Here is an 18,859-nt window from a genome sequence, read left to right on the forward strand (position 1 = left end):
GTGGGAAAAATAACAAGGGACAAAGAAGCAGGAGTTTATCAGACATGGAATTCAAAGTATGTATCCACATTTAAAGAAAGCTACATGCAAATTACCTGATAAAAAGGCAAATTCACATGGGTACGTTCACCCTCTGAACCTGAGGCAGTTACTGAGTGTTCTTTAGCTCCTGTCACATTTTTATTCTCTGTGGACTCATGTGTCACTGCAATATAAAGTCCTGTAGTTTTGTCTAAATAGCACCACCATGGCTAGATGTAGAAAAACTCCAAAGTGTTTTCTGTGCAGTATGACAGTTTGAATGCCTTAAATCATAAAAAAGTTTAATTTCTTGGATTATTTATTTTTGGGTCAATATATAATTGCAGGATTTTTTGTATCATAGCTGACAGGTATCATAGTTGACATTTTTACTGTTTTCAGGCCTAAAATCAACATGGTCGCCTATAATCAAACACCACATGGCATTTTAGAGAAAGATTCTTCTAAATAATATATATACAATTGAGTAAAATTGATATTGAAAGTTACTTCTAAAGATATTGTAGTAAACCTGTTGATTACTTTATAGTAAATAAGTCAGAAAGCCTTGGAGTCTGGCCAGTCTTTTCTTCAGGAGGAAATGACATCATGTGGAGCAGGTCATGTGATCTGGAATTAACACACTTCCTGGAGAGGTGATTTTGTAATGGGGAACTTAGTGGAAAGGGATTTCTGGCACACAGATACAATTTATTATTTTCCATATAAAATGTGAAATATTGCCAAAAAAGAAACATCTGTCATAATTATCTCAGCTTAATAAAAAGAACACAATCCAAACTATTTCTGAATCAGTTCATTTTATTATTGTTTAGCTCATTAGAAGGTGGTTGGTATTAAATTCAGACGGTTATTTAGTTGACATTTTAGTGATATCCAGTCATTTTTTTATTAATCAGTGATTTTTTTCCATAATAAATAATTATGGAATTTGTAAAGACATGATCATAATGAACATAAAAATCTTTTTTTTTAAACTTTTAATAAAAACGTATGCAAGATACATCACATGGACTTCAAAAGTCTCTCAATTATAGATTGACCCTTCTCTAAAATTTAGAAAACCTGGTCTGAACATGTCCGACATTTTCCAAGTGCACTTAGATGTTACATATTAGAAATATTTAACTATTTGGATTACACAACTTGCAGTTCAGCTGAAAACATCCTTAATTTTTGGCTTATGACTGTTGGTCACAGCTGAGTCATACATTTTTTTGATTGTGCTGAGGGGAATATTTTTGGCAGATTTTTAAGGCTATCGTTCCTTTTTTGAGGTTCAGCGGATTGAATCTGCACACCTCACCACTTTTGAGCTTTTGAAGAGATTTCATAATTTTAGTTTTCTAGATGGAATAGATTTTAGAAGACATGTCATTTGGCCTGATGAAATATTAAAAATTTGGGGCGAAGGCATGGCTACATGCTATCCAAGAAGAGATAAGTTATAAAAGGAGCGCAGAAAAGGAAATAAAAAGGACATGTACCTCCAAGTGGAGTACCAAAGCAGCAGCCCACCCCAACAGCACAGCCCACTGTCAGGATGTCTGTATAGCAGTATGGATTCTACTGATCCAGAGAGGAGGAGGACGAGACAGCATTGAAATAATAGAAAAAACAACATATAGATGAGGAATATCTCATACAGTATAAATGTTTTATGACCACACTTAAAAGCTGCATGAAAGTACAACAGATTCCTGACATCAGCTTACCTTATAAGCTCCTGAAAAGAAGGACATGAACCTGCTGAGAACTGCTGCACAGATACTAGCGATGTGAACAAATGGGCCCTGAGTGAAGGAAAATCAAATCAAATCAAATTGTAAATAAAGTCTAAAAACACACCACAGTTCCTGGTCCAATTGGTGAGACTAAATAGAAAAGATACAGGGAGAAAATGGACAAGTAATGTGCATGAAAGCCTGCACTGACCAGCTTTCAGGGGTCACCCACCTCTTTGCCTACAGGCATACCGCTCCCCAGGGCTGCAGTCAGACCGATGACTTTAGCAACAAAGGCCTTGAGAGTCAGATATTCCTTCAGCACCACACCTCTCAGGATGGTCTTCAGCTCTGGGATACCAGAACCTGGGGCAGGAGATAAGACAGCTTAATTATCAAATAACATTTACTTGAGTTCTTCGGCTGTGACGGATTTGCACATCTTTACTGGTTCAAGCTTCCTGATTGGGTGACTACTCAAAACAGTCATTTTCGAGCAATGTGTTAAAAATAAGCATCTCATTCAAGAAATACTTCACAAAATCAAAACAAAAAAACAAGTATGACACAATTTGGATAATTAAGGCTGAAACTCCACAGGGTTCCCCCTCCAGTCGACAGTAGCTATTTCAGGGATTAGGCCTGATGAAGAAATCAGCATTTTTTTTTTTTTTGTTTACTGGTTAGTTCTTGGTTGGATTAACAACCTCCAGACACTCAGCATCTCTGCAACACAGGGAATCTGAACCAGTCTGTACAATCCAGATGTACTTCTCTGAATTCTTCTCTGAACAGCTTTATGAAATTCTCAGATTTTATATGAATCTTTAAAGTGATCCTCTGTATGTCAGGGGAGAAAAACACACTTTCTGCTATTTATTGCCAAGATATTACAAAGTAAGCAGTCAACGTGTACCTCTAGCCTCTAACCCCAAGGGTGCACTCAGAGCTTAGTAAAACTGCTTTTATGCACCCTGGGCAGAAACTGAGCTGCAAAATGTCATTACCTAAAAAAAAACTCTCCAATCTCTGAATATCTTTAAATGCCTTTTACAAACTGCCCAGAATGAAGCATGCTGCTGCCATATGACTCCGACGCTGTATGATTCTCTTTTGGGGATGTTAAAGAACCTATATTGTGGCCATTTTCAGCAAAGCGTTCCCAGAATCAATGAATTACAGCTATTGTGTCCAACTCGTGTGTGTGGGGAGTTTGTCAGACAACGCTGCAGTTATAAATTTTGCTGTTTAGCAGTGCAGAGTAGCAGCTTGGAAATGGCACTGAAGTGACTGCTGCTGGTCTTAATATGCTGGATTACAGTCTACATGTCATGCTTGTTCTGTTAGGAAAATAAGAGCAGTTTTATTGGGAATTTGGCTGTATTAAAATGAAGTACAGGAGAGCACAGAGAGCTGGAGAGAAGCAAAATGACGGAAACAGTTGAGTTAACAAGCACATACAGTAACCCAGAGTCCTTTCTTATTGGTTTTAAATCACTCTTTCCACCATGTCTGAATGTCCATCAGTGTTAAAGTTTTCACAGAGCTCTGATTTTTGGCTAATATTGCCATTAGCTAATGCTACACATTAGCTGCACAGCATGATAACTTTCAGCATTTTCCTTATGTTGTGGCCACACATATCAAAAATAGAACTAATTCTGAGTGTGTTTTGCTCGGGCTGGCACATCTTAGCGTTCACAAAAGCAGCTCTGGAATGTAAACAGACCTGGTGGACTGTGATGCAGCTTCTGGGTCAAATTCTTACTGACATGTTAATCTTTTTTTTTTTTTTTTTTTTTAAATTTTTCTTTATTTTACCAGGTAAGATCAGTTGAGAACAATTTCCCATTTACAATGATGGCCTCGCAAGAGGCCCCAGCAGGAAGAAAGATAATTAATAAACAATACATATACAAAAAAGGACACACAAGTGTTTAAATGGAGATTAAAAACAGTCTAGATTAATGCTAGCAGTTCATTCCAAACAATCTGCATGTGCAGCGGTCAGCTAGGGTCTGCTTCTGCTTAAACATGTCAAGTGATTGAAGAGATGACAGTTTCAAAGATTTTTGAAGGGAATTCCAATCGATTGCTGCAGAAAAGCGAAAGGAATTTCGGTCAAAGACAGTGTGAACCTTGGGGACAGAGAGTGTTACGAGATTAGTGGACCTCAGGTGGTAGTTGTTATGGGAGGGGTGCAGGAGGTTGGAGAGAGACTGAGGTGTCTTCCCTGATAGGGTCTGGTAGATGAGTAGAAGCCAGTGTTGGAGTCGCCTGGTGTAAAGGGAAGGCCAACCCACCAGTTTGTAAAGGTCACAATAGCGGATGGAGAAAGGAGCACCGATAGCAAGACGGATGGTTGAGTGATGGAGGACATCAAGCCTGTTAAGTTAAACCTAGGAGCCGAACTAGTTGAGGGGAGGCTTGATGAATGGCTGAACTAAATGCATTTGTATCTTAACAGCATTTATTGCACACCTCCAAGTTTGTATAGTAAATATATTTTCACCAAATGTGACCATTAATAATTATTTGTTAATCAACTAATTGCTGTAATAATTCCACTACTTTATTTTATGTGTTGTTGAAATTTCTAATGAAACTACGATGATTTCACAGCAAACATTAAGTGTCAATGGTTAAAAAATGCTTTTATCAGCATATCAATAATAAATTATAATCGTTTACTGTTTGTTATCCTGTCCCAGATAAGTTCTAAAATTGTCTTTAAGGTGAAGTTACTTGTGCTGCCATCTTGACCAGAACTCCCTGGAAGAAGCAATGGCTCAATAACAAATAAATAAAAAAATAAATACATAAAAGTCCTTGGTTTTAATATTGCTAGCTAATTTCTCCACTTTTTCCCCAAATTCCATGACCAATATCTGAGTGAGTGGCCCAGAATGTCAGACTAAATTTTAAACATAAATTTAAATGCATTTGGTTTGATTAAAGTTCATGGGTGACATCTAACATTTCTAAAATATTCTACTAGACAAAAGGCAGATAAACAGAGGACAGCATGAAAGACATTCGCATGAGGAAGAAAGGGGTACAGACCTATAGCTTGAGGAGCAACCAGGTGACAGAAGAGGGAGGAGAACAGGATAAACATCAGGGGATAGGAAACCCAGGCCAGGTACTGCAGGGGGATGTTTCCCCTCAGCTCCCCATGAATCCATTTATAGGCTGAAGACGAATGAATTAGAAAAAGGAAAGCAACAGAAGTGATGACAGGCGAAAAGGGAAAGCAGGCAGAAAAAAAGGAAAATGGTAAAAGAACTAAAAGAGCAAAGAAGAAATCGATAGATGAAGAGATGGAGTGACAGAGAAAGGAAGGGGAAATAGGTGGAGAAAATAGGTAAAAAAAAAAAAACTAAAAAGGAGAATGAAATAAGAAGACAAAGGAAAACATGAAGGAGAGAAGGGTTTTCCTGTGCAGACATATATATATATATATATATATATATATATATATATATATATATATATATATATATATATATATATATATATATATATATACAATTGTTTTTTGTTTAGAGAGAGGATTTTTGTCATTTTATTTCCAGTCTTAGAGTTAATGTGAAAAGGTCGGACACCCAGAGATTTGATGCTACTTCATATCAAAAGAAGCCAGCTTAGGTGCATGATCAACTGAAAGGGAGAACCATGGTGGAACTAGAAGTCACTGGAGAGATTACATGTCTCATCTGCCCTGGGACGTCTGCATTGTCCTTACTAACCTGACATACGTCAATTTTCTCCAACATTGTGAAGCCCTATCCTGTGCTAATTTGAGCTGCAGTTAGAGTTGTGTGTGTATGAGAAGTAAGTTAGCAACACATAGCTGCAGTCACTGTGAAGTACATGCCAACGGGGTTGATTAAGTTACTGTCATCAGCCATAAAGTTTGTAGACAGACACAAATGCTGTTTACTGTTTTTGCAGCACTAGAAGGAAGGAGAGAAAGGTGTGCATTGTTACAACAGTGTCTGTCTGCCTCTCCTCATTCATGCAGTTGGTCCGGACAGTTAGCAGCTGTGTCATTGCATGTCAAAATATCAGATTTTTAGAACTATTTATGCTCAAATTTCTCAGATTTGTCTGAAAATTTTATAGCAGAAAGTATGGATATTTGTCAAGATATCTGTAAAATGTTAGCTTGATATATGAAACACTCTCCAAGACATGTTTTTATATTGTCTGTTGACCTACTTTAAGTACGTTTTTTGGAATGAAAAAAAAATGATCAAAAGTCAGAACTTTGTCTACCTGGATTAGGGTTACGGTTAGCTATTTAGCATTACTCTTGTGGTACGACTTATGATACTTGCTAAATGAGTGATAAAAGTTTGATGAAAATAACGTTTTGTTTTGTTTTCCGTTTTTGTGACTAAACATTTTATATTCTTGTATGACGGTAACATGCAGCTACATATGATTCAGTACATCACTAGCTGACTTCTGCATTATCACTGTTTTTGTTAATGTGGCGATAAAATGGGACTTCTGATGCTTTTATATTTCAACTTAGGCATAATTAGAGACTATTTGATCTATTTGTACAGTGTTGCAGATTGAAAGAATATGATGGAATGATGAATTTTCTCAGAGAGTACCTAACATATTAATCAAATATTTCACAGAAGCCATTTAATGTATCCATAGTTCATGACTAATAAAAAAATAAAAAACTTTCAAGGAAATCAGAAATGGTTGAGCAGAAGGCCTCTGATGATTTGAAACAGAATAACCCAGCTATCACACAGGCTATAATAAAACATGAATGCCTTCTGCCACGGTTAGAAACTCAGGATCTGGAAAAATAACTGTACCTGCTTACAATAACACAATGAAGAATTGAGTCTGCCAGATCGAGAGCTTTGTTCAGAGAACATAGACAAACTTAAGTGCATCAGTTTGGGACAGATTTGTGCAGAGCTGTTATATGATACTAATCACTGATAAACTCTGCATTTAATCTGTTCTGCTGTGAAAAGCTGATAACAATTATTCCTCCTGTGCATGTTTTGAGTGGAGCTGTTCACAGATGAGACCGAGCTGGGTGCAGTTCAGCAATAAAATAAGATTTTCCCTATTTTTAACAGTTAAAAAGTAGCAAAACCTACTTGGGGTGTTAATGTTCATATTGTGGGGGGTGTGATCTGATGCATTTTTTTCAAATAGTGCCAGATTCCTCCATGAATAGGTCAGCAACTGCTAGCTGAAAAACTTTAACACATCGCCCGACCCTAGTGGCAGCTTCAGTTTTGCCCTCAAAATGTAGCGGATTCTGTCGTCATACCTTGCAGGCTCTTTGCACTGGCGTAGTCCATCGTCCAGCTGACCAGTGCCATTGTGATGCCCAGCAGAACCAGGAAGATCCAGTCCTCTCCTAACCTGGTCACGAGGAATCGCTGCACCCGTGCTATGCAGTCTGTCAAAACCAAACACAACAGAAGCTCACAAAAACAGGACTAACACATCATCCTATCATGCTGTTAATCTTTCTTCCTCACCTCTACACTTGGAGTAGGAGCGCTTCTTCTTCATCGAGGATGTGAGGTCGGGTTCAGCCAGTTGCTCATCGGCAGCCTCAGCTTCCATGTTGGACTGCTGCCGGCTCCTCTGCCTGCTGTGGTAGCCATGCTGATGACGACTGTGGCATCCATTTTGGCCATGGCTACGGCGGCCATGTCCATGCCGCGTCCGGCCATGACTGCGTGGATGGTTGCCATGTTTCTTGATCTGTCTCTCTGTCAGCAGGCGTGTGGCCTCCCGTCTGCCGGAGCCTCCCTGGTTCTCCTGGTATTCGCCATAGAGCTGTCGATCAATAAGTAACCCAACCCCATGAATTAGTCAGTGAAGAGGAGAACACATCGCACATCATTCATTCATTCATTCATTCATTCATTCATTCATTCAACATAGACATGCACAGGTAGTTCCTGAGCAAGTGAGAATGTGGGGAGTGATAGTAGTCTTCTTCTGGCACCCCAGCTGAGAAGGGTTCATTTTAAAAATAGACAGGGCCACGTGTTGACCCAAACAACTCCAATGGAAACGGAAACATGGGCTCTGCCTTGAGATTTATCACCTCTGGACAGACTCGGTGAAAACTGCCTGGGACATCTGGGGAAGAGATAAATTTTCATCTCTCGCAGTAACACACACATCTCAGCTTCTTCACTCAAAAATATCCTCTTTCATTTGTTTTTCCTTTTCCACTGATCTTAAATATCTCAGCCACTTCCAAAATAAACACAATATATATGAGCACGTCTCCAGACTGCGACCGTTGAGTCAAATATTTTTTACTATTTTGGAGACGGTGCGACTAAATTGTTAAACAAGGAGCACTAATATCATTTTTTTATGTCCGTTTTGCATTTTTCACCAATCATCACCGTAAATCAAATGAAACAGGAGGGAGCAAGCACTGGTGTGTGAATAGGGAGTGTTGTGGGGTGGGCACAATTCTGCATGTATTATCATTCATTTATGTTTGATCTGTAAGAACTCTCACTCTTACATGGCCTCCCTGAAGACAATGAAATGAATCATCAATATATTTTTCAAAAGAATAGATCATTCAGACCCTCCTGTGCCACAATATTGCAAAATCTCTGGTAAGAACAAAGAATCAGCAGGCGATCTCGTGTTGACAAGGCAGATCTGCTGTTTTTATTTTACATGCACTGAATATTTCAATGAAAAGGTCTGCCAGCAAAGGTACAAGAAAAAATCTATTAAAAATGGTGGAGTAACTATGGTAACATTCAAAAAAGACATGAAAATGTGGCACCTTAGCTGCATAAACATTTTCAAAAAACACATTTAATGATGGTACATTAAAAACTGTAAAAGAACAGTTATATTTGCACAAATAAAGAACTGTTAAAGTTAGAAATTCTCTTCCAAGAGAAGGATTATAATTTAAGGAAAATAAATGTAAAAAAAAAATAAAACAAAGATGTCATTTCTAAAATAACTACCTTAAAATCACAAACAAGTAAAAGATTTCAGATTACCACCTCAAATAATACTGTAAATACATTATAATTTCAATTAACAATACAAAAAAACATGTATTTTAACATGACAACATCCATGGAAATGTTAGTAAAGTTATCATAAAATACCTTTAAAAATACAGTAGTTTTAGACACTTCTAAAGTTTTATACGAGGACATTCTTTGTAACTGAATGAAAAGCAACATAATTTTAATTATGTACCAGCTACAATTGTCAGTACTTGTCACTTACAACAGACAGAACTACAATTAAACTCAAAGTATGCATTGATCTACACAAAGGTAGCATTGTGCAATATTTCAGCACCGTACCACAATTCATCAGGGGCTGTATGTTCTTCGTACACCAGCAGCAGACAATAGCACTCCATGAATACACCGTAAGTGACAAGCTGGTAAGTTGTGAGTGGTGCTGACACTTTGGATGTCCATGCAATAATCTTTCAACAGCTTCTAATTTAGCCGGTTCATGGACAGGCGGATTGATGGATGGATGAATTTAGACAGACAGGCAGACACACATGTACATAGGGTACTGAGATGCTGTGTTTGTGTGTGAGTGTGCAGAGCTGCCAGTCAATGCATGGTGAAACTTGAGCAGCATAATACACAATGTACTGCAACTGAATGCCAACGCACATTTAAACAACAGAAGCCACAGAAGTCTTGACGTGGTAGGAGGCACTCCTGTGTTCAATGTATCACATAGTGTATTGTTCTGCTGATCTTAGTAACAGCTTATTTAGCTGTGATAAGACTGTACAACAAGTTTTTTTTGCAAAAAGCCTTCCTTCTTAGAATGCACTTGTGTCTTTATGCAAAAAAGCTATCAAAAAGAGGACAAAAACCACTTCACCGTGATATATCGCCAGACAGACACTAGATGTTTTGTCAACATGTTGTAACATCCTCAATGTGACCCTTATTGCAGGTACAGTTTTTTGAAATAAACCGTTACATATCGTACATTACATTTATGCATTTAGGTGATATGATGAGCAACACTGTGTGACACTACAGCTGTCAGTGATGATGCAGAAATGCATGATATCTCAATTAACTGCTCTCAGATGCCTTCACTTAGCCAATTTGTAGAAGGCTAGGTATGATTAACTTGCTAAAACCTCAAAAAGCTAACCACCTCTGCTGGATTTGATTCAGAGAACCAGGTTTTATGTTTGGAAATGCAGTCAGCTCTTTACCAAAACACAGCACAAGACAAGGGGAGCTCCACTGTGGCCACCAGAGTTTACGTTGTCAGGAAATCCAACGCTCCCACAGTGTCCCTCCTTTACCTCGCTCCTGTTTTCCCTCTTCTCCGGTGAAACTCGACACTGCACTAATCACTTGTACTCTTTTACCCCCTTCCTTCATTGCACCCTACTCTGATTCCTTTCTTTCCCTCGCTCTCTCTTTGCTGCTGAAACATTACTCCGGGCTAAATTTAGTACCAGTGTGATCCAATATTCCTCATTACACTTCCCACACCTCTCTCTCACCATCAGTGTACCTTTCAATGCCTCATCATATTCCTCATATTCTCCCATGTCTCACTGTTTTTTACTCTCTATATTCTCCCAGCTGTCTCCTAGTTTGTCAAGGACGTGTGGACAGCTTCCCAAGCTTCTAACTGAGTGTTTTTGCTGATTTTCAGTAACAGTTTATGATTACAGGCACTACACCCAGTTGAGGAACAGGTATACGGGTCAATATATAATTGCAGGACTTTTTGTAACATAGCTGACATTTTACTGTTTTCAGGCCTAAAATAAACATGGCCGTCTATAACCAAACACCACATGGCATTTTTACACAAAGATTCTTCTAAATATTATATATACAATTGAGTAAAACTGAAATGTAAAGTTATTTCTAAAGATATTGTAGTAAACCTGTTGATTGCTTTATATTAAATAAGTCAAAAAGCCTTGGAGTCTGGCCAGTCTTTTCTTCAGGAGGAAATGACATCATGTGGAGCAGGTCATGTGATCTGGAATTAACACACTTCCTGGAGAGGTGATTTTGTAATGGGGAACTTAGTGGAAAGGGATTTCTCTGACACAGATACAATTTATTATTTTCCATATAAAATGTGAAATATTGCCAAAAAAGAAACATCTGTCATGATTATCTCAACTTAATAAAAAGAACTAAATCCAAACTATTTCTGAATCAGCTCATTTTATTATTGTTTAGCTCATTAGAAGGTGGTTGGTATGAAATTCAGACGGTTATTTAGTTGACATTTTAGTGATATCCAGTCATTTTTCATTATTTAATTGAAAGTGATTGCTTCCATAATAAATAATTATGGAATTTGTGAAGACATTATCATAATGAACATTAAAAAAAATTAGCTTTTTTTTTTACTTTTAATAAAAATGTATGCAAGATATATTCCATGGACTTCAAAAGTCCCTAAATTATATATTGACCAATACAGCAAGGACCCCTGCAAGGATTTCTCAAAGTACAGCCACCTTTGTCAAATTAATTAAAAAAAAACTTAAGGTAAATGAATAGAAAAATTAACAAAATTTCCAGACAATATGTATATGATCAGATATTCAATGCCAGCTTTTGCTACAGTTTTAGTAATACTTCGCAATTTCTTCAGGGCCGATACCGGTACTGACTACTACAGTATTAGTAATTAAAAGTAAAAATGAAAATCTTGGGGTTAAAATTCACAATAAGACAAACTCAAACACAAAACTTTGTTGAAATCCTTCAATGCTGACCTACCCGCCATTAGCTATGAACTTAATTTGCCACAAATATTTAGCATAAGCAATGTGTCGACATCAATTCTCTAAATCATGTTTCACCTTTCTGGAATGTTGTAATTCACTGAAACAAAATGCTTTTCAATTGTGTCACTATGTGTTATCTAAGTCATGCTGCAGAGTCTAACACAGTTCAGCACAAAAGACTCAAGATGAACGTTTTCACTTTAAAAGATCACAATATAAAAAGGTGATTTTTTACACTGTGCAGACCATAGAAGCAAAATGCAATACATGAAAACCTCAAAAGAAAGAACACAAGGGGCTTTTTTTGGAAAATATGCCGCCAGACCTTTCATTGTCTTTTCATTCATAGAGAGATTTCTAATATTTAAGCAACAGAAAAACAGTCAGTAGTTTGGTGCAGCACTCGGCTACCCCTGGAAGCCCCCCCCCGAATCTGGCCAGTTTGGAGATAGGTAGACTAGCAAACTAATACACAAGAAAGGACAATAAAGCACAATTTATGCAGAAAAAAGATTAGTAGACTATTTGGTTTCTAGTTTGGTTTTAATGCTACCTGTCCTCTCTAAAATAATGAGCCTATATTTTGTTCATTAAATGTGTATATATCTGTTTTGAGTTGGTGTCACAAAGTATTTCTATTCCAAAAAATGCTTTGGCAGGAATGCAAATATATGTGACCCACATGTGCTGTACAAAATTGACTCAGGAATGGACTGGTCAAACCGAATCCCTGTCTTGTAAGCCACTTATTATTGTAACATCTACAGCCGGGCCATAAGCAGAAGCACTGAAATAATGCAGATAATTATTGCAACTTAAATAGCCCTTGACAAAAGAAGAAATAGCAAAATATCTTCAGTTTCTTAAAATGTCTTCACTGAAACTCTCGGAGAGATACAGCTACACGAGAGTGCATGTACAAGGGCAATGAATGAATCTCATGTATCACACATATCATGTTTTATGACCATTCTGACCTACTGTATATATAATGTAAATATTCACTGACATGTTTTTCATACGAAATGAATATGAATGAAGTCATCCCAGAGATTCACCATTCTATATCATATACCATTCTTTCTTATGAACAGTCTTGAGGAACAACATGAAATCTTACACTTTCAGCAGACTTTTAAAAGCAGTAAATCATTTTAGCTCACTTTTACCATACATTACTTCAGAGGTGGAAAGTACTGATGAAAGCAAGACTGCACAATACTGAAAAAGATTTATGCACTTTGCTTTTTTGCAATAATAGTCACCAAATGACTTGAATAACTGTATTTTGAATAAAAATGAATCATTACAGAAGATTGAGGTGTTAATGTAAGGGAGTGCATGTGCATAAAAAATTATGCAACACTGGCAAAGGCATCTAAAATCTTTGTGCTTCGGACAGCACTCAGGTCTGGCTTTGCACTTGTCTTACAGAGATTTGAGGTGCTGATTTACAGTCAGACACATTAGTTGTGTTGCTTCGTGTAGTGACAACAACTGCAAGACACTGCTGACAAAGTACCGGTATTTGGTCCTTTCCTTCAGCCAAAATACTTCCATACAAATGTCACTACCCATCTTTTTGCAGCCAAATGTTCCTCACTCATTTTGCTGTGCACATGTGGAGCCTGCATGTCTACAAGCTCTGTCATCACATAAAGAAAAAGAGAAACTCTGTTCATCCAAGAACCATTTGAGTTAATTTAGCTTAGTTCACATTGCAGAAAATACAATGTGACAACTGCAAATTGTATATCATGCAGCTCTAGATAAAAGCGAAATGTATGAAAGTGCACTGAAAAAACAGATTTACAGAATAAACCATGATGTATATGCAGCCTGTAATTTAAACACCCACTGAAGCTTCTGTTGAAAAATAAATCATCTTATTGCAACCTCTTCTAAAGTGGTTTATTGGCTTCCAACAGCAGATATTTATTACAATTACTCTGACAGATTTTTAGACATATTTTTGATAATATAATGATGGTGATTTTCTTTTCAAACTGAATCATATCTCACTGTGGGAACAATGTCATTGAAAGGCCCTCTGCTTTCCACATACCTCTGCTACATATGTACGAGTGAATGTGAGTGCGTGCCGTTATAAGCTGTCATCTGAAGTCAAACCTAATGCATATGAAGGTCTTCTAAAATAGAGGAGGGTTTAACTCCATACTTTCCCTACATGACTGCCAATTCCCCAGCCACGTGCTCTGCCTTTGTAGCAGATTGCAGTCTGGGACTGATTATTGTTACTACAAAAAAGAAAGGAGAAGAGGAAAAAAAGTGACACAACACATCTGTTTATAGTCCTGCTCCCATGGGTGACAGCGTAAACACTAGGGTTACCACAGGCTACACACTCTTCAAGAGCTCACACACACAGGTTAAATGACTTCACACTCCCTGGACTGGCCATAGGCATAAGATTTCAACAGCAATTAAATTCTATAGGTCACCATGATCGCCAGCCCTCACATACCAGCCAATCAACACCGCAGAGCTGGTGCAGCTGTATGGATTAGTTGTCAAGGATTCTGGAGTGAAATACACCTTTCCTCCAAAATGATTCACTTTTCACAATAAAGTGAGTGTTCCAGTATGTCTGCATGTTGAAGACTGGCTTGTGAAATGTAAAACTTTTCTTGAATTGGGCTTTAAATATTCAAGAGGGTAATAAAAAACCAAATAGCAGCAGGGCAACAACATTATAATCTAGTAAGAGACAAAGCAATAATTTAATCATTCATTAAAGAAAAGCATTGATTCAGATTAAACAAGAAAATTATCTTTTTGTTATTTATTGTCAGTTTCTATTACTTGAAGCATATTATGAGTTCAGCACCACAGGACCCTGTTTGGTGTAAACTCCATATGACAACAGGAAATTATTTAGGGCTGTTATTACACTGTATAAGAATTTAGAAGGGTTTCCAATTTTTCAGTCTCTTAAGTCTCTGAACCCAAAACCCACAGCAGGGTTTAAAAAGCTAAATTTTACATGACACTATTTATGAGCCAGAAACTGTAAAGACAGAAAGGACTGATTTGACAGAGCTGATTTTCATCTTTCCAAAAATCACTTATAATCTGTGACATACGAAAAAAAATCAACAACCAACACTTAAATTCAATATTTTTTTGAAATTTAAATCACTTGATTCTACTTATTTATAAATCACCAATAATAATCACCTGCACCAGATTCTGTAGAATCAAAAAAACTTGCAAACCATTAGTGACTCAGCTGTGATCAGCCGTCATGTAGCAAAAAAACCTGAGTTTTGAGTTGAACTGCAGGTTGTGTTGACACAGAGAAGAGACAGGCGTAAAAACAAAAAAAAATAGTGTAAGCAGTTAAATGTCTACAGCAGGTAGTGTGTTTTTTTTTCCCAGTATTGATAACACATTTAAGCATTTGGCAGTTAAATTTTTGGAAAATAATGAATCAAACTTTTTTTTTAATGACTTATGTCATTACAACTGTGTCATACTGCACCAAATCATATTTTTTAGTTCTCTCTACTCATCTTCCATGGTTGTGCTGTTTCCATAGAGGTTCAGGACTTAATATTGCAGTGAAAAATGAGCCCACAGCGAGGAAAAAGTGAGAGCAGCTAAAAAACACCCAGAAACTGCTTGGGCTTCATGGGGTTAATGGACATTCCTCAACAACAAGAACAGCTATTGTTCTGTAAGAGAACATCTCACGCCAGAAGGAAAATCCTCCAGATGTTCAGAGACACCCTTCACACCGCCTTGTCCCACAGCATACAAGTATCTATATGAATAGTGAAGATTAGCACCAGTGCAAATGCATGATCAGGTTTCGCCTCTTGTGGATAAGCACCCGTTACGCACACATGCACGAACACTAAGGTTTAAACACAACGGCAGCCGTGCAAAAACATGATCACACGCATACTATTGACATACGCAGATGTACAGGATTGGACTTGGTCTCGGTACACTTTCACACATGCAAACATACTGCGCTACACATGTCAGAGAAGTCATTCCTACATGTGTTAAGACCAAACGGGGCTTAAGAAACGAGGCGCAGAGAGGGTAGCAAACAGGTGGCCGCCAGAGAAAGTAGGAAGCAGTAAGACAGCGTTAAAGTGTGTGTGCGTGTGCGTGTGTGCGTGTGTGCGTGTGTGTGCACGTGTATGTGTGCATGCCAAGACCAGGGGTGAAGGAGGTGCACAGTGTCTGAACACCTGTTGCATGACCCTGTTGTTATACATCAGCTAATTGGTCTTCAGCATGTCTAGAACTCACACATACAATAAGCGGTTCATTCACGAGCACATTAGGTCAGACAGGCACCATCCATGCACATGTAGCTTCTGCTGCCAATACAGGTGCGTCATTCAAGAGTGGCACAAGTGATTTAGGCAAACTGCGGACGTGTGACAGTTTGGAATAAACACAACAAAGGTTACACAGACAGATGGACGGAGACGGACAGAAGGAGGAAACAGAAAGGGACACTGACCAGGGTTTGCTTGTATCTCAGAGCCTTCCTTTCCGACGCATCTGCGGCCATTGACACACTGTCACTGACCCAAAAATAAACCCTCCCGCTCACCGTCTGTCTCAGCATTACCAGGACCGTTCTGGACGCCCAGCCAGGACGCTCTTTCACACACAAACACACACACACACTAACACACCGCATTGCTACACACTGACAGATTTGCGCGCACGCACACGCACACACACACACACACACACACACACACACACACACACACACACACACACACACACACACACACACACACACACACACACACACACACACACACACACACACACCCCCACACCCACACCCACCCGCCCGCCCGCACGCACGCACACACACACACACACGGTTTAAACTACCTCGGGCTGGGGTTACCCTCACACACACGCACACCCACCTACCCTCATACCTCAAGCTGACTGCCCAGCCTCAAGTCAGAATTAAAAGGACTAAAAAGTTCAGTTTGAGTCAACATGCTGTACTTGTTCAATGTTTAAATTATTGTGGGCCAATCAGGTGATGGAAAGTGAGAAGCAACTTCCCACCACTGTAAAGCTTAGGGTTAATCCATGGCACAGCTTCTGGTTCGTCCAGATGTTTTATAAAGGCAGTTTGACATAGTCAGGCTTTTTATGTGTTAGTTGGTTCAACGAAACCTTGAATTCCAATCAGAGATAATGAATATGAATCACAGACGATAGGCACAGGCTTTCTATTGTTAACCAAGTGTCTGTTAAGTTTTAAGCAAACTCTCATAAAAGGGGGCGTTTGATGCATCAGGTGCTGCCTACTTCAGTTAAGAGGAACAGGTTTTTAACTAATTGTTAAACTACATCGAAGATTACGAACAACATCAAAGATTAAGAACATTTATTACAGTAAAAAGCAACGCTGGTATTGCAAATGATGCCAGATGCTGGTAGGGAATGGTTAATTGTGTAATGTGTGTATATTTACCCACTGAGCCACTCATTTCTAACATGACAGCTGCACTCTAGAGCTCTGAAACGTTAAACATTTAAAACTCAAGAAGCACATGTTCCATTCTGACATTATTTCATAATGAAATGTAAGTGGAAACCACATAGCCAAACCAAAGTGAAATTAATGATACTGAACATTATCTAGTATAGATACCAACAGACTAATCGGTTCTCTAATCCGTATATTACTAGCTGCAGTACCAGCAGTCTACAACGTACTGGGCAGAAACTGACGAAGGATAAAAACCTATCGTAGTTTTATTCTGCATCACCAGCTAAACGCACACTGCTGTAGAAACATGGTGCAGCCAGTTTGCCTGGTGTAAATACATGACTTTTTTCAGTGGGATTACTAACATACAGCTCAACAGGTCTGCAGATATAACAGGATCACTCAGAGAGAATATCATCAACAAAGGCATTGATTGCGCCGTCGATTTAAACCCAAAACCCTAAGAAGAACTTCCTCAGGACAAGTTAGCTGTACACCATTAGTTGTGATGATTTCGCCCCTTAAAAGATTGAAACTCTGACTTTAGATTCAACGTACCTGCTAACTGATTAGTATTGCTTACACTCCATAGGAGCCCCAGCAAACGCAACTAGCGCTTCATAAAGAAGGTATTTGTTGCTGTTGTGGACGCTAAGTGGCAGACTTTTTGTTGTTGTTTGCCAACATTCTTTGTTAAAACATGGTATTAATCACTTAACAGTATTCCTGGATGTGTTTTTGATTTGTTTAAACAGGCGCTTTCTTCTTAGCTGTTAACGAGGAATGGCAGGAGAGTTTTACATAGTCGCCTATCGTCCAGGGATCAAGATTCCTGATCTTCATCCAGACAGCTTAGGTTCAATTCCCAGTACAGGAGAAGTTGATGCAATGATGTACAATATGCCAAGTGTTTGCTACTGTGTGTCCATTACATCACTCAAAGGATTTTCAGTGATCTAGATGAATGTTTTTATCGGTCAAAGCCATTCATCTTGTCCCCTGCAAAAGAAGGGCTGCCTTGTTATTTTGAAAATCCCTGAAACGCACAAAATAACGAGCATTCTTTCTCAAAATCCAGGACAGACTGGTTTGTTAACATGATGTATGCAGCTTTAAACACAGATCAGCTTCACTTGTGGCACTGACATTTAATGAAAGTAAGTGAATCTAAAAGGAAGTAGAGGTACCAGGATTTTTCAGGGTTCCGATTGGGGCTTTTGGGGGTTTGACTCCGTGTGTACAGGCAATAAATCTGCATTAACTTATTTGAAAAACCCTCTGAATGTCTATTACATTTGTGAATATGAAACTCCAACTAATAAAAAAGGGTAAAAAATCTAATTGTCATTTTTATTCTTGATTCGTATCATTTTATCTCTAGTAATTTTCCTTTGGTGCTGGCTACAACTTGTTTGAGGAGTGCTGGAACTTCCTCTTCACAGGTAAACCACTGATAGTTGTCAGCAACAAAGATCCATTTGAGAAGACAGCATACAGAAATGAAACGAAACCTAAATTTATGTCACAGTACTAAGCTGATCTGCATTAAAGACAGTCGAGCAGCAATCTAACTTTCAAACAAATACAACAAACTGTAGTAGAGTCAAAACATTCATAAAGTGATTACATTCCCACCAAGAGATAGGAAACTAAGAAAGAGTAATCCATGAAGCATGCAGGATTTAAAATGTCTGTCTCTGTTTTGCCCTGATAAATCTGTGGAGGCTGAAACCAGAAACAAAGGGAGTTTCCATAACAATACAGAATTGGGATTAATACTGATTGAGTCAATGC

At 38.3% G+C, this 18,859-nt stretch overlaps 1 protein-coding gene across 2 annotated transcripts in view; it reads right to left on the reverse strand.

The window, feature by feature from the left end:
* clcn1a (chloride channel, voltage-sensitive 1a) overlaps positions 1–16,219 on the reverse strand; it is a 59,219-nt gene extending 43,000 nt beyond the window's left edge. For both annotated transcript variants that reach the window (XM_035947844.2, XM_035947843.2), the window contains exons 1-7: positions 16,061–16,219; positions 7,292–7,595; positions 7,078–7,209; positions 4,830–4,958; positions 1,999–2,132; positions 1,758–1,835; positions 1,530–1,608 (exon numbers count right to left, since the gene is read on the reverse strand). In XM_035947844.2, coding sequence (XP_035803737.2) covers positions 1,530–1,608; positions 1,758–1,835; positions 1,999–2,132; positions 4,830–4,958; positions 7,078–7,209; positions 7,292–7,595; positions 16,061–16,168 — 964 coding nt within the window. In that variant the 5' untranslated portion in view covers positions 16,169–16,219. The remainder of the gene's footprint in view (positions 1–1,529; positions 1,609–1,757; positions 1,836–1,998; positions 2,133–4,829; positions 4,959–7,077; positions 7,210–7,291; positions 7,596–16,060) is intronic.
* Between the last annotated feature and the right edge of the window lie 2,640 nt (positions 16,220–18,859).

The sequence above is a fragment of the Amphiprion ocellaris genome, chromosome 15 (assembly GCF_022539595.1).
Source record: "Amphiprion ocellaris isolate individual 3 ecotype Okinawa chromosome 15, ASM2253959v1, whole genome shotgun sequence".
In the NCBI taxonomy this organism is placed as follows: domain Eukaryota; kingdom Metazoa; phylum Chordata; class Actinopteri; family Pomacentridae; genus Amphiprion; species Amphiprion ocellaris.